Below are 14452 nucleotides of genomic sequence, written 5' to 3' on the forward strand. Positions count from 1 at the left end.
ATGAATTTAGATAAAATGGAATTATAACAAGGAATTTTTCAATGAACATTAGAGAAATTATGTGTAGTTTTTTTTTTGATTTACATGATTGTTTATTTGAGATTTTTTACAAGAGACAGTATCCATTCATTTTTTTTACTATTATTTTTATGTGTTATAAAAATATATTTTTTGTTATATAGTTTAAGACTAAGTTAAGTATTATTTTGCTATACTTAAACATAAAGACTCATGTTAAAATTTAGTATGTCAAATTTTATTCATTAAAAATCAAGTTGTTAAAGAAAGAAATGGGTGTTAGATAAAAGAATTTCACAAATTTTATAATTTCTTCTATTCATGATTTAAGAGTTATATGAAACCTTTAATTATTATATCATTCTTTTATTTCTTTTTAACTGTTATTCTATCTTTTCTTATTTTTTATTCTAAACATCCAAAAGTTAAATATCTGAGTGTTTTTTTATTCATTTTATAATCAAAATTCATTAATACTTATTAATAAATCTAAATAGATGATAAGAAATATATGATAAAGATTTTTAATAATAAAATATTATTCAATTCTAATTTTTTTAAACATTTTTCGGTATTTCCATAATGAAATATTGAACATTATAATTTTTATAATATCATTTAGATATACGAAAAAAAATTAAAATCATTTAAATATCTATTTAAGATAAAAATAGAAATTTAAAAAAAAAGAAAATGACTTTTTATTAAAAGAATTTCTAATCAAACAAAATATTTATTTTCATGATAAATTTCTATTTTCATAAATTATTTTTATAAATTAATTAAGTTAATAGAAGATAAAATCATTCATGAATAAAAGAGATTCTAGACATACCTTTTTGAACAGAAAAATTTCATGAGATTAATGTATTATTCTATAATTTAATAAAATAAATCAACGTTAAATGAAAGTATTACTGATTTTAGAATTTATTACTTTTTTATTAATTTTGTAGAATAGTATTTAATCTAAAAGAAAATTAGTTATTTAGCGTATTGTTTGAAATAAAAGATATAAAGAAATATTCTTTTGAAAATAGTTAGTACGATAATAATATGTTATGACCTAAAGAAGAGGAAAGGCTCTTTTCATATATATTGAAAATAACAGAAATTTAAAAAGAAGTTGGTTTTTCTAAGAAGAACTGAAAATTCTAAAGATGGAAGCACCAAAGATCCTTACAATCTCCGTCAACCAAGATTTTTCATGTTTTGCCATTGGAACTACTTTTGGATTTCGTGTGTTTGGAATAGAAAATGGAAGATTTAGAGAACGGTTTAAACGAACACTAAAAGGGGGAGTTGGAATTATAGAACTTTATCATAAGTCAAATATGTTAGCATTAGTTGGAGGAGGAACAAATCCAGCGTATGAACCAAACAAAGTAATTATTTGGGATGATTACCAAGGTAAACCATTTGGGATATTAGATTATCCAACAGAAGTAAGAGCAGTTAAATTACAAAAAAATTATTTATTTGTTGTTGTAGACAAGAAGATTTATGTATATAATTTTAAAGACTTAAGGCCTTTATATCAATATGACACTGGAATGAATAATAAAGGATTGATTGCAGTAAGTAATGACGATGGTAAAATGATTGCTTTTCCTTCATATCAAGAAGGAAGCATAAAATTAGTTAATTTAGAAACCCAAAGTGAAAGAGAAGTACAAGCCCACATTCATATGGTTTCTACAATGGCATTTTCACCAGATTCACGGTCTTTAGTTACTGCAAGTGCACAAGGAACATTATTAAGAGTATGGGATACTAATACACTAAAACAAAAAAATGAATTTAGAAGAGGTCAAAGTCAAGCAGATGTGTATAGTCTTAATTTTTCACCAAATAGTGAACTTATTGTCACAAATTCAAACCGTGGAACCGTTCATATTTATGGTGTTGAAGGAGATTCAGAAAATTATAATAGACCAAGTCGACTTTCATTAATAATGAAAGATACAGGGTTGTATAGTAAATGCGAATGTACAATGGAAAGTGATGTATTTACTCTTGTATTCTTTCATTGTCCACAACTTCAACATATCAGTATTATTGGTATATCTCAAACAGGAAAATTTATAAAATATCAATTAACAAAGAAAGAAGATCAACCTGTGTTAGTATTTGAAGAAAGTTTACCATTAGATCCCATATATAAGTGATTTATTCATTCATTATGATGTTCTTTTTAAAACTATTAAAATATAATATTTTTATTATTAAAATATAAATAAAGAATAGACAAAAAAAAACTTAAAAAGAATTATTGAAAGAATTTAATGTCTAATAACAACTCACGACAAGATGACTTTGATTTGTTTGTTAGGTTTATTTAGTTTTAAATTAAAAAAAAAGAATAAAATCTAATTATAAGAAAAAAAGAAGAACAAATTGAATCAACACAACAAACAGATTTTAATTCAAGAATGGATTTAATGTCAAAACAACAAAATGAAGACCAACGATTATTTGAACAAAAATTAAAAGAAGCAATTAAAGCAATGAATGAAGTTTGATTAATTAAAATTATAAAATAAATAAAATTAAAGGTAATAATAAAAAATAGGAAATAGAATCATATAAAAGTGCTCTTGAAGTTATGAAGAAGACATACGTTCATTTATTGGATGAAACTAGAAATGAAGAAGAAAAAGGATTTGATGTAGTTATGGGTAAAGAAACAAGAGATCAAAAATTAAAAGAAATTCAAGAAAAGATGATTGAATTAAATACTATTTATAATGCTAAATCAAAAGATATTAAAACAGTTATTGAAAATGCAGCAAAAAAATTAAAATTTGAAGAATTAAAACAAATGAAAATGAGAGTACAAGAAATGATTAATTCATTAAAAGAATATAAAAGTATTATGGAACAAAATGCAGAAAAAAGTGAAGAAATTGCTAATACACAAAAAACATTAAATCAACAATTAGGATATGTATTAAATAAAAAAAAATTAGTTACTACAACTAAAGAACAATTATCTCAATTCATTAAAAATAAAAATTCTGATGAAATAGAATGTTTATATCAAATTCATTGTGATGAATTTTTCCAATGTGAATTAGAACCAAATGAATGGTTAAATATCCCTTTAATTATTCTTAATAATATTGAAACTCATTGTTCAACTCTTAAAGTTTGTTTTTATTTATTAATTATATTCTTAAAGGATTTGATATTTATTCTTAGATTGAAATTGTTATTGATTCTTTGGAAAAATTCGCTGAAGTACAAGGATCTTCTCAATTATCAAATGACTCATTATCTATACTTAATACTGTTAACTCTCATCTTAGTCATTTAATTTCTTCACCATTAGCTATTCAATGTCCAAATTCTGTTACAGCGTATCGTATTTCACAAACAATATATGCAGAATATACAACAGCTTCTCCAACTGTTCCAACAACATTCTCTCTTTAAAGTAAATTGGATTGAATAACTTCTTTCTCTTTTAAAATTAAATTTTTTTTTTAAATAATCCTTTTTGAATAATACGGTAGTTTTATTCCATCATAACATTTTCTTTAAAAACTAAAAAAAATTAATTGAAAAATAACTTAAAAAGACTATATGTCACAGTTATCAAATGACAATGGATTTGTTATTTATATAGATATTATTGAAGCAAAATTAACTGAAGAATGTCATTTTTTTGTTGAATGTAATATTAATAATGAAATATTAAGAACTAAATTATCACAAAAAAGCATTAATCCAATATTTAATTTTCGTGCAGGTCCATTAACTTCATCAAAGAAATTAATTTTTTCATTATTTAAAATTAAACGATTTGGTAAAAAACCAATAGAAGTTGGATCAATTATTATGAAAACATCTAAGTTAGGAATTGATATTCCTATAGATGAATGGACTTCTGTTATTTCTCCTAAAGGTATTGTAGCTGCTTTACATTTAAGATTAACAAGATCTGCATTAACTAAACCTCCACGAGTTAAAAGAATTGGAGAACGTTGGGTAATATTGCGTACATTTGATCGTTTTTTTGAAGAATCTCCTATTCCTTTACCTTCAAGAAAACATTATTTACATATTTCTAAAACTAAACAAAAACCAAAAGTATTATGTCCTCCAAATGGTATGTTTCTTGGTGTTACAGCAATAGGACTTTGTGATGTTATGGAAGATTTAAAAATTTATTTTAGAGATGAAGAAACTCCTCAAACTGATCCTTTACTTATTCCTTTTTCTGGAGAAATTAAAGAAATGTATCCATCTCAGTATGATAAAATACCATCCAATATTTGGCTTTTTTGTTTTCCTGATGGACTTAGATTATCAGAATTTCCTATAGAAGCAGAATTAAAACCATTTGTTATGACAGATGCTGATGGAACATGTAGATATGCTATGTTCTTAGTTAGTTATGAAAAAATGAATGAAAGTGAATCAAATGCATTATGTAAACGATTAGATTGTAAAATTAAAGAATTATATTTCCCAAGAGCATTAGCTTTGTTTTGTGAATATCCATTATTTAATGAAATGAGTGAATGGTTATGGGGAATTTATAATAAAAATTTTTTAAAATGTGGGAAAATAGGGAATAATGCAGTTTTTGATGCATTTGATTCAATTTTTAATAAAACACAACCAATTGTATTAGGAAGTTCTCAAGAAGTTCAAATTCATCAAAAGAAAGTAACAATAACATTTCCTAAAGGAAATGATTTACCAACATCTCCATTTATTCTTGGAGAATTATTTTGTTATTTTAATAAAACTACAATTATTCAAATATTAAATTATATTCTTCTTGGTGAAAGAATTGTTTTTACATCATCAGATAATGCATTATTAGTAAGAACAATTGAAAATTTTAAATTATTAATATTTCCATTACAATGGGTTTGTGTTTGTGTTCCAATTCTTCCTAGAATATTATTAGAATATTTAACATCACCATTTCCTTATATTCTTGGACTTCCTAGTTCATATAGAGCAGAAGCAGATCCAATTTTTAAAGAAGAAGAATTAATTCTTATTGATATTGATAATAGTGTTATTCATAGTTCTATAAAACATGTTACTCCAGACCTTCCATCTTCAATTACAAATACTCTTTTTGAAGATTTACTTCAAATTACTATTATTGATTTTGATTATTCAACAATAGACCCATGGAACCCACCAATACCATCAAACATTTCAATACAATTATGTTTTTTTAAAGCAGTGATTCAATTATTATTAAATTATAAACAATATATTGGATATACTTGGATATCAAATGAAAATGTTATTATTCATTTTAATGATGATCAATTTATTTTATCACATCCATCAGAACAAATGGATTTCTTAAAATATCTTACTGAAACACAATCATTTAAATTCTTTTGTGAAAGTTATTCCAAAATTACATGTTCTGTTGTTAATGAATGGATGGAAAAAAATATTTATAAAAACAATATTTTAACTCTTACGAAGTTTTATAAAGCAACAGAAGAACATCCATTAATTTTTAACAAAGTAAAAGATCCATTTAAGTTGAGTAACATTCATATTGATACTTTTGGGTTATTAAATAATGTAAGAAAAAAAGAAATTAAAAAACCAATTATGTATTCATATTGTCTTGACTCTTTAAAAGTTCAAACAATAAATAATAAAATAGAACCAATTATTGGATCAAAGTTTATTGACAAATTAATTAAATTAAATAATTGTGGTTCGCCAATTCCAGAAATTGGAATGCTTTTTAATGATCTTAGTGATATTAAACAAAGATATAATTTTTTAAAATATCTTCAAACAAAACAACATTGTTTTATTTTAAAAGAATTTGGTCCAGGAAATGTTACAAAAGAATGTGCTTTAATATTAATAGAAATATTTAAAACTATTGGTAAATTTTGTGTATCACAACATGACAGAGTTTGTGCAGTATTAATGCTTCAAATATCACTTAAATTATGTAGAATAGAAAATATTGTTCAAGAACCATTATGTATTGCATTAAATGGAATGCCATTATGGGAAGACTCTATGATTTGGATACAATTATATTATCAACAAATAAATGAGTCTAAAGCCAAAGTATTAAATATTAAAAGTGAAGAATTAAAAAATAAAATTCCATTATTATCTTTTGAAGAAAGAAAAAAATTTGTTGAGAAAGAAAACCAAGAAGCTATTGGTATTATTCATGAAATCGCAAAAACAATGAAAGATATGAATATGTCAAATGATTTTATTAATACATTTGTTGCAAGAATAAGTACAATGTTACCATTTTCTGATACTAAAAAAGATGAATTAAAATGTATTATAAATGTAATAACAAGAATCACTATTGTTCCAGATACTTTTGAACCAGATAATATTTATGACTCTATCTATTTTTAAATTAAATATTAAATTCAACAAAATTTTAAAAATCAAATTAAAAATTTAGGGTTTTGTTTATATGACAAAAAAATTTTTTTTTTTGGGATTCTAAAGATCTATTATTAGTTAATCTTAATTTTATTACATGAAAAGAATTGATTCATTGATAAGTGATAAAAAGATGGTTCCTTTTGGTGGTGACGCATACGAATATATCAAACTTACAAAAACTAAAACGCCTAAAAAAGATGAAAAGAAAACAACCACTCTTGAGAGTAATCATGTAAATATTATATCAAGTGATAGTGAAGAAGTTAAACCTAAATTAACAAGAAGCAAAGAAAGAAAAAGGAAAGAAGAAAAAGAGTTAAAAAAATATAAGGAACAAGCAAGTTCAAATAAACTTCAAATTAGACAGGTAATTACTAAATATATTCCTGGTTCAAGAATGGTTCATTTAAGTAAAGCATTCAAATATTTTGTTCCATCTACAGAGTTATTCTTTGAAAATTATCCAATGGATAAAAATATGTACTTGGTTCGTTGGGATAATTATTCATTACTAGAAGCAACATGGATCTTAGAGTCAGAAGTTAATGAAAGTATTGATAAAAATGGATTAGTCAAAAGGTTTGAAGAATGTTGGACTTTAGATAAGTCATGTATTTATAATGATTGTTTATATCCACGCCAACAACTTCATTTGTATCCTTTTTTAGAGAAAATTGTTCCAGCTAAGTTATTAGTTCCAACAAAAATTTTAATGGAATCACCACAGATAGAAGATGCTGGTGAAAAGATAACTATGTATCGTGTAAAATGGCCAGGTACATTTGAGTTATTTATTAGTGAAGAACCAGATACTTTTTTTAATAATGAAAGAACAAAACAATTATTGGATCGATGGAAATTTAAACCAAAAGAATTTCCTCTTCAACTGAATCCCTCACAGTCTGATTGTTTATTGACAATAAAAAGAAATATTTCCCAACACTATGAGACATTAATATATGGTGGATATGGTAAAAGGACAACTGTTTTATGTTATTTATTGTTTAGATTAAGAACAATAAGTTATCCTAAACCACAACTGATTATTTGTGATGAAACTTCTTTATCTTATTATTATAACCAATTACCATTTCTTTTTCCTGGAGTTCCAATTACTTATATTGTTAATCCTTCTAATGACCCTCAAATTGAAACTGTTTTTAATTTAGAGTTATATGATGAAGATGAAAATGTAAAACCACAACTTGTTCTATTTTGTTGTAAAAGTTTTTCATTTAAAAGATTTGTAAAATTTGACTGTGTATTAATTGATGTACAAAAAGAAGAAAATATTAATACAAAATTAATTAGAACAGGAATTTGTGACCATTTAATAGCTGTTGCACGTGAGAATTGTGATATCAAACAACTTAGTACATTCTTAAAAGAAAAGTCTAAAAAAATATTAATTGAAGTTGAAATGAAACAAGAACCTAAACCAAAGTTAAGTAGACTGTTTTTAATGTTAAAACAACATACAAAACAATCATCAATTTATCAACAAACAGTCTCTGATTTGAAAAGAACAAAAAGTGTAAACGCCTTAAATGAAGATTTAAGTAGAATAATGCTGTTTCCTAATATCAGTACTTTTGGAATTCAAATAAAAGGAATTAAAATGACAACGGCAGAAAAAATTGTTCGTGGATTAGTTGAGTTAAATAAAAAAGTTGTTATTGTTTCAACAATTCCACAAATGAATGAAGCATTGTCACTAATTTTTAAATGTAAGGTTATTAAATGGGATAACTTAGTTTCTACTAATAAAGATATAAGTTTACAATTCAAAGAAACACCAACACAAGATGAAAATAAATTAGAAAGAAATGTTGTTTGTTTAGATCCAAATTCATATGAAGAGGGTGTTGAACTTTCAACTGCAGATTATCTTTTAATGCTTGATGACGATTATACTCAATCTAAAATTGATGAACTGTGTCAAACACGAAGAATAGGAACAATAAAAGATTTAAAAGTTATTTACATTGTAATAGAAAATAGTTATGATGAAACAAATGCACTTTCTATAATAACCAATAAAAACACAAATCAACCAAGTAAAAGTAATGGATCATTACAACCTCTTAATAGCATAACAAAATTCTCTGAATATGAAAAATGTTTAGAAGAAATAACACAAGCTAAAGAAGGAATTACTATTCTAAGATTTGGAACTGAAGAAGAAGTTAACACTTTTAATAAAACAAAAGAAGAACAAACTCAGAAAGAACAAACGGAAGAAATAAAGAAGAAAGAAGAGGCTGATAATGAATCTAAAAAACAGAATCAATTATATGTTAAAAAGAAATCATTGAAACTCCTTATGACTAAAGATGGTATAAAAAATATTGGAAATGAGTATCTAGAAGTTATTGATGAACATAGTAATGAAAATACTAATAATAATGAAAATACTAATAATAATGAAAATACTAATAATAATGACCACAGCTCTAGTAAATCAAGTGAAGAAGAGTCCGTTGAAATTCTTGAAACAACACAAGTTAAATCTGTTCAAAAAGAAGAACAGGATAAAAGAAAAAGAAGTAAAGTTGATGAATATATCAAATCAAATGATTATCAACGTATTGATGAAAGTGATGAAGAAAATGCTAGTAAAATTATTAATAAAGAAACTCAAAAAATTTTAGAAAAGCTTGAAAGTATTATTTCACATGAACAAATTAGTAGCGAAGAATGTCACAAAGTAAGCCAATTAATTATATCTTTACTTAAAAGATTTGGTAAACACTATGAAAATTGGCCAAAAGGAGTATTTCAAATATTCAGCACAAAAATACAACGACTTTTACCTTCTGTTATAAAAGACTTAGACAAAATAAAAATGAGTGAAGAAATTGAAGATAGTCATGAAAATTATCAAAAAGTAAAACAAGCTGTTGAATCAATTCAAAAAGTGAAACTAAATCTAGATGATATTCAACCGTGTGAATGGGGAATTCCATGTGATTTATTATTACTCAAAGAAGTAAAAAAGTATGGATTAGAACCACCAAAACTATGGCTTAAGAATGATATATTAAATTTTATGATACATAAACTTGGAATATCAGATAAACAACAACAAATTAACTTCGTCCTTGAACGAGCTAAAGTATTAATTAATTCATTGAAAACTCAGTCATCAAATGAGCCAAAAGAAATAGAAGAATATCATAGCAAAAGAGGAGTGTCTGAAATGATGTTAAGTGATATATCTGAAATTAAACCAATCCCAACACCAATAAAACATAAATGTAGTAGTGTTTCACCACAAAACATCACTAATAACATTACTCCAAATGATAGCTTAGAAACATCAAAAAAACCAAAAAAAATATTAACACAAAGTAATAGTGAAAATAGTTCAGAGCTATTAGAACAACCATCATATCTCTTAAAAAAGAAATTAAGCAAAATAGAAAAAGATTAATGACAATTTATTATATTATTTTATTAAACAAAATTAATTTTCTTTAGGTTTGAATATATTTTTTTAAAATTAAAAATGAACAAAAAGAGATTAAATTAACCACTTTTATTAAGCACCTTTAGTTCTGGAAACACCAACAGTTCTTCCTCTTCTTCCAGTAGTCTTAGTGTGTTGACCTCTAACTCTCAATCCCCAGTAATGTCTAAGACCTCTATGTGCTCTCATTTTCTTAAGAGCTTCAATATCTTCTCTAAGTCTAGTTTCAACAGCGTTAGCAATAAGTTGAGAATCTTTACCATCTTTATTATCTTTTTGTCTGTTCAAGAACCAAACTGGGATTTTATAGTTAAGTGGATTGTTAAGAATATCAACAATCTTTTCAATTTCAGCTGGTGTCATAAGACCAGCTCTCTTGTTAACATCAATACCAGCTCTTTTACAAACAAGGTAAGCATATCTTCTTCCACATCCCTTAATTCCTGTGAGGGCATATGGAACTTTTCTACGACCATCAAGATTAGTATTGCAAACACGAAGCATGTGTTGGAATTCAGACTCTGAAGTAACAGTGGCCTATAAAATGAGTGATTGAAATAATTTTATTATCATTAAATTCATTTGAAACAAACCATTTGAGCTTTCCTTTATTATTTTTAGTTCGAAGGGTTTTGTTTTTTTATTTTTTAATTATTTTTTTAAGGTTTTCATTTTTTTTATAAAAATGTGGTTTATTTTTTAATTTTTTTATTATTAAATATTAATTTTATAAATATATAATAAATTATAGTTTGAGTATAGTAAAATAGAATGAGAATAAATTATTCTCTATGATGTTATTGTTTTAATGCTTTGGAGAGTATTGGTCAGTATAAGACCTATGCCTACTTTCACTTCTCTCTCTTTTTTCAATGTCTTGGTTGTACTGTTTATTTCTTTCTCGATGTTCTTTTTTAATTTTAAGGCACTTTTCTCTTTTGTCAATTTCTCTCTTTTCTTTATTTTCGTTATATTCTTTCATTTCTTTTTCATGTTGTTTTATTCGTTCTTTATATGATCTACACTTTCTGACAGGACTTATTTCTCTTTTTCTCCATCGAGATTGATATTCTGTCTCATTCCCAGCAATAGTTCGATCTTTTGTTCCATGCATGGAAATATCATTAATATCTTCATTATCTGAATCAATAACATCCTTAAGAACATCAGAAGGTGCTGTAATTGTTGATAATTTTCTGTTATGATAAAAATTATCACTTTCACTTAAAGATAAAGACTCAGAGTCACTCATATGATTATTATTAATTTTTAGTTAATACATAATAAAAAGGTGAACTTAAAGTTTAACAAAAAATTAAATTTATTTTTAATGAACAACCCAACACATCCTTCTTTAGATTTAAATGAAGATAAACGACCTTTCAAGAACCCTGTTTCTAAGCCATGTTATAAGTATGCATTAACATTAATAAAAGATATCGAAATATTTGTTGATATGTATAAACAATATGAAGTTCAAAAATTTCCACGCATGTCACACATCACACCGTTTAGAAAAGTCCCAGACTATGAATTACCAGTAGAAAAACGAAAAAAATATTATGTTCTCAAAAGTGATCCTAATAATTCTGGTGCTCAGTTTGGAGAGGAAGATGTCGTCAAAACTCTCCGATACGGAAAAAGTCTTCTTAGACCAGCTGGCCTTTCTTCTGCATCAAAAATTGATGGGGTAGAAACAATGTTAGGAAGAGATAAAGTACTACAAAAAAGAGAACGAGAGTTTCATCTTTATTCTTTTGTACCAAAAGACTCTATTCCAATCATTTATTTTCAAGAAAACTCATGGATCATTAAACCATGTCATGGATTTGAAGAAATATATACTTGTCTAAATAACATGATGTTAGAACAAAAAGTTGTTGGTATAGCAAGGTTTGTATTAATTAAAAGTTATTGTGTTAGAAATTTAATCGTTATTCCAACGGCTGATGGGTTAATTGCAAGAGAAATCCCTTGGGGAAGTACTTTTGTTGCTGATGGGTTATCTGTAGAATCTCAAAGCTCAACAGATCAACAAGAATGGATGAGTCGTTGGTTGAATGAATTACCTCGTAGAGAAGATGGTCTTAAAAATAATCCTTTATTAGACCGACTATGGAACAACGTATTTTCCAGACAGAATAATGGAGAATGGAAAGGGTTATTACCAATAGAAGAACAACCAACACTCAGTGATGAGTTAAAAGAATCTGCACAAGAGTTATTAAATTGGAATATAGGCCTTGAATATGATGACTGAGGCAATTATTTTTTAAATTGGGTCATTGTTTTTAATTATCCTTTGGTTTGTTGCTTAATAGACTCATAAGTAAGTAATTACATTAAATTATGAAAGAATTAATAAGTAATTAAATTATTTACTTATCATGACTTTTTTCTATCAAAACTCTTTTAGTCATTCATTTAATGTTTATTAAATAGTTGAGCTGATATTCTCAAAGTATTACAGGTTGCTTAAAGAAAATTCAGTTATTGATAATATTTAACTATAACACATTATTTAACACTCTTGTTTTTATACTTTTTTGTTATTATTATCGATTTCTATGTATTTGTATTACTTCTTCTTTTAGAGTAATAACTAGTTTATTTAGCTTGTCTTTCTGGTAATTCTTAATTAATTATTCATTATTTAAAATTGAACTAAAGCATTAATTGTTTTATTGGTCTTTTGGTTTTAATGTGCAAGTCTCTTCTGCTTTTTTATTATATTTTATTCGTTAATTAACCATACATTAATTAATCAATTTATTTCAATCCTTTTAGTGAACTTTTATATTAGAGCCAAATGACAGAAAAAAAAAGAACTAATTGAGCCTAATATCTCTTATATAATTATAATCCATGTTGTTAAAATACTTTTTTATTTCTTCAAATCTTCTACTCTTTTTTTCTTGAATTTGTTAATTGGAGGTGTTATGATTATGTTAGAGTACTAGTACCAAGTTTGTTGTGGCTATTGATATTTGGGCATTGTCATTGTTTTTAAGTGTTTGAAATTATTTGGCTCTTTGAATAATTTACATAAAACCCCTCCAGTATTGTAACTGTTTAAGTTAATAAAAATTCTTTTTCTCTGTTATTTATTAATATCAATAATTACCATTCTCCAATTTGTGCAAAGATAGTACAACATTCGAACCAATTATTGATTTATAGATATTTTAAGATTAGTATTGTTTCTTTATTTATTGTTATTCATCTGTTAGTTTTATTATTTTGAAATACTTCTTTGTTCTATCATTTTTATGTTTTTCTACAAATTTTTTACTACATTACACAAATGTCAAGTAAATCACATAAACATATTTTAAACCAAAAATAGATTTATATAACATTGTTATGGTTATATTCATAATGATTATCAAACAAATAATATTAACAATCACTTTATTACTAATTATCATAAATTATAAACATCATAATTAATTCTCATTTAAACACATTTATAGTAAAAATAAAAGTACTCATTAGAACTCCAAATACCATAATTCAAGTAGAATATTCAATCAATATGATTATGAGAATCAACAAAGAAGTGAATAAGCAATTAATAAAATACATAATGAAATAATAAAAAATAACAAATAAATAATGAATAATAATATATAAAAAGAAATGAATATAAACAATGAAAATAATGTAAAAAATTAATATTCTTTGTATGAAATGAATAAATTAATAAACACATTAAATGACAAATGATATGATACGAGACTTATAATTATAAAATAACAACAAATGAATATATAATAATAAAATATGGCAACGAAAAAAAGCAAATAATTGAAAAGAGAAAGAAAGATATAAAAGAATAAAAAGAAAGTAAAAAGTAGAAGAAGATGAAGAAAGAATAAAAGTAGAAAGGAGAGAATATAAAAAGAAAGAAGATAAAGAGTAATAAAACAAAAGAGATGATAAAAGAAGAAAAGAATGAAAAAAATAAAGGATGCAAATTTTATTGAAACAAATAAAAAAAGCGCAAAATTTAATGATGCAAAATTTAATGATGCAAAATATTTAGCAACATTTTTATTGATGCAAAATATTTTGAAATAAAAATAAATCATCATTTGATATTATTATTATATTTGATAATAAATTATATTATATATTAAATACATCATATTTCTTTATTATTTATCTTTCTTTTTATTATTTCATGTATTAAATTATTATTCATTCATTTATTATTTATATTTCATTTATTAAATAAAATGAAAATGAAATTGTAAAATAATAATCAATTAAATATTCATGAATAATAATTTATTAATATTTAATAATTGAAATAACAAATAATAATGTAACAATAATGATATATTCAATATATTCTTTATTTTATTTGTTCAATATTAGATTATTTTATTTCATTATCATTTCATTATTTTATTTCATTATTTTATTTCATTTATTATTTCATATTCATTTATTATTTTTTAAAATCAAATAAACAATAATATTGATATTCATTCATCATATTCATTTAATATAATAAACATAAACAACATTTCAGAATAAATAATGAAT

General features: G+C 24.5%; 7 protein-coding genes across 7 annotated transcripts; 5 read left to right on the top strand and 2 right to left on the bottom strand.

Annotated features, from left to right (window-relative positions):
• Positions 1 to 1178: 1178 nt before the first annotated feature.
• EHI_009640 (WD repeat protein) lies at positions 1179 to 2186 on the top strand (the record flags this gene model as incomplete). Its single annotated transcript, XM_649585.1, has 1 exon — positions 1179 to 2186. One exon carries the CDS (start codon positions 1179 to 1181, stop codon positions 2184 to 2186), a length of 1008 nt encoding a protein of 335 aa, XP_654677.1.
• Positions 2187 to 2303: 117 nt separating this feature from the next.
• On the top strand, positions 2304 to 3453 carry EHI_009650 (uncharacterized protein; the record flags this gene model as incomplete). Its single annotated transcript, XM_649586.2, has 4 exons — positions 2304 to 2341; positions 2399 to 2534; positions 2591 to 3166; positions 3220 to 3453. 4 exons carry the CDS (start codon positions 2304 to 2306, stop codon positions 3451 to 3453), a joined length of 984 nt encoding a protein of 327 aa, XP_654678.2.
• Positions 3454 to 3603: 150 nt separating this feature from the next.
• Positions 3604 to 6399, top strand: EHI_009660 (DENN domain protein; the record flags this gene model as incomplete). The annotated part of the gene is made up of 1 exon (XM_649587.1): positions 3604 to 6399. One exon carries the CDS (start codon positions 3604 to 3606, stop codon positions 6397 to 6399), a length of 2796 nt encoding a protein of 931 aa, XP_654679.1.
• Positions 6400 to 6526: 127 nt separating this feature from the next.
• Positions 6527 to 9865, top strand: EHI_009670 (uncharacterized protein; the record flags this gene model as incomplete). Its single annotated transcript, XM_649588.1, has 1 exon — positions 6527 to 9865. The coding sequence occupies one exon, from the start codon at positions 6527 to 6529 to the stop codon at positions 9863 to 9865; it is 3339 nt and encodes a 1112-aa protein (XP_654680.1).
• A 91-nt stretch (positions 9866 to 9956) lies between these two features.
• On the bottom strand, positions 9957 to 10497 carry EHI_009680 (40S ribosomal protein S18, putative; the record flags this gene model as incomplete). Its single annotated transcript, XM_649006.2, has 2 exons — positions 9957 to 10438; positions 10495 to 10497. The coding sequence occupies 2 exons, from the start codon at positions 10495 to 10497 to the stop codon at positions 9974 to 9976; spliced, it is 468 nt and encodes a 155-aa protein (XP_654098.2). The 3' UTR covers positions 9957 to 9973.
• Positions 10498 to 10706: 209 nt separating this feature from the next.
• Positions 10707 to 11153, bottom strand: EHI_009690 (uncharacterized protein; the record flags this gene model as incomplete). The annotated part of the gene is made up of 1 exon (XM_649590.1): positions 10707 to 11153. One exon carries the CDS (start codon positions 11151 to 11153, stop codon positions 10707 to 10709), a length of 447 nt encoding a protein of 148 aa, XP_654682.1.
• A 78-nt stretch (positions 11154 to 11231) lies between these two features.
• On the top strand, positions 11232 to 12161 carry EHI_009700 (uncharacterized protein; the record flags this gene model as incomplete). Its single annotated transcript, XM_649591.1, has 1 exon — positions 11232 to 12161. One exon carries the CDS (start codon positions 11232 to 11234, stop codon positions 12159 to 12161), a length of 930 nt encoding a protein of 309 aa, XP_654683.1.
• Between the last annotated feature and the right edge of the window lie 2291 nt (positions 12162 to 14452).

The sequence above is a fragment of the Entamoeba histolytica genome, genomic scaffold, assembly GCF_000208925.1.
Source record: "Entamoeba histolytica HM-1:IMSS scf_1104750516393 genomic scaffold, whole genome shotgun sequence".
NCBI lineage: Eukaryota > Evosea > Mastigamoebida > Endamoebidae > Entamoeba > Entamoeba histolytica.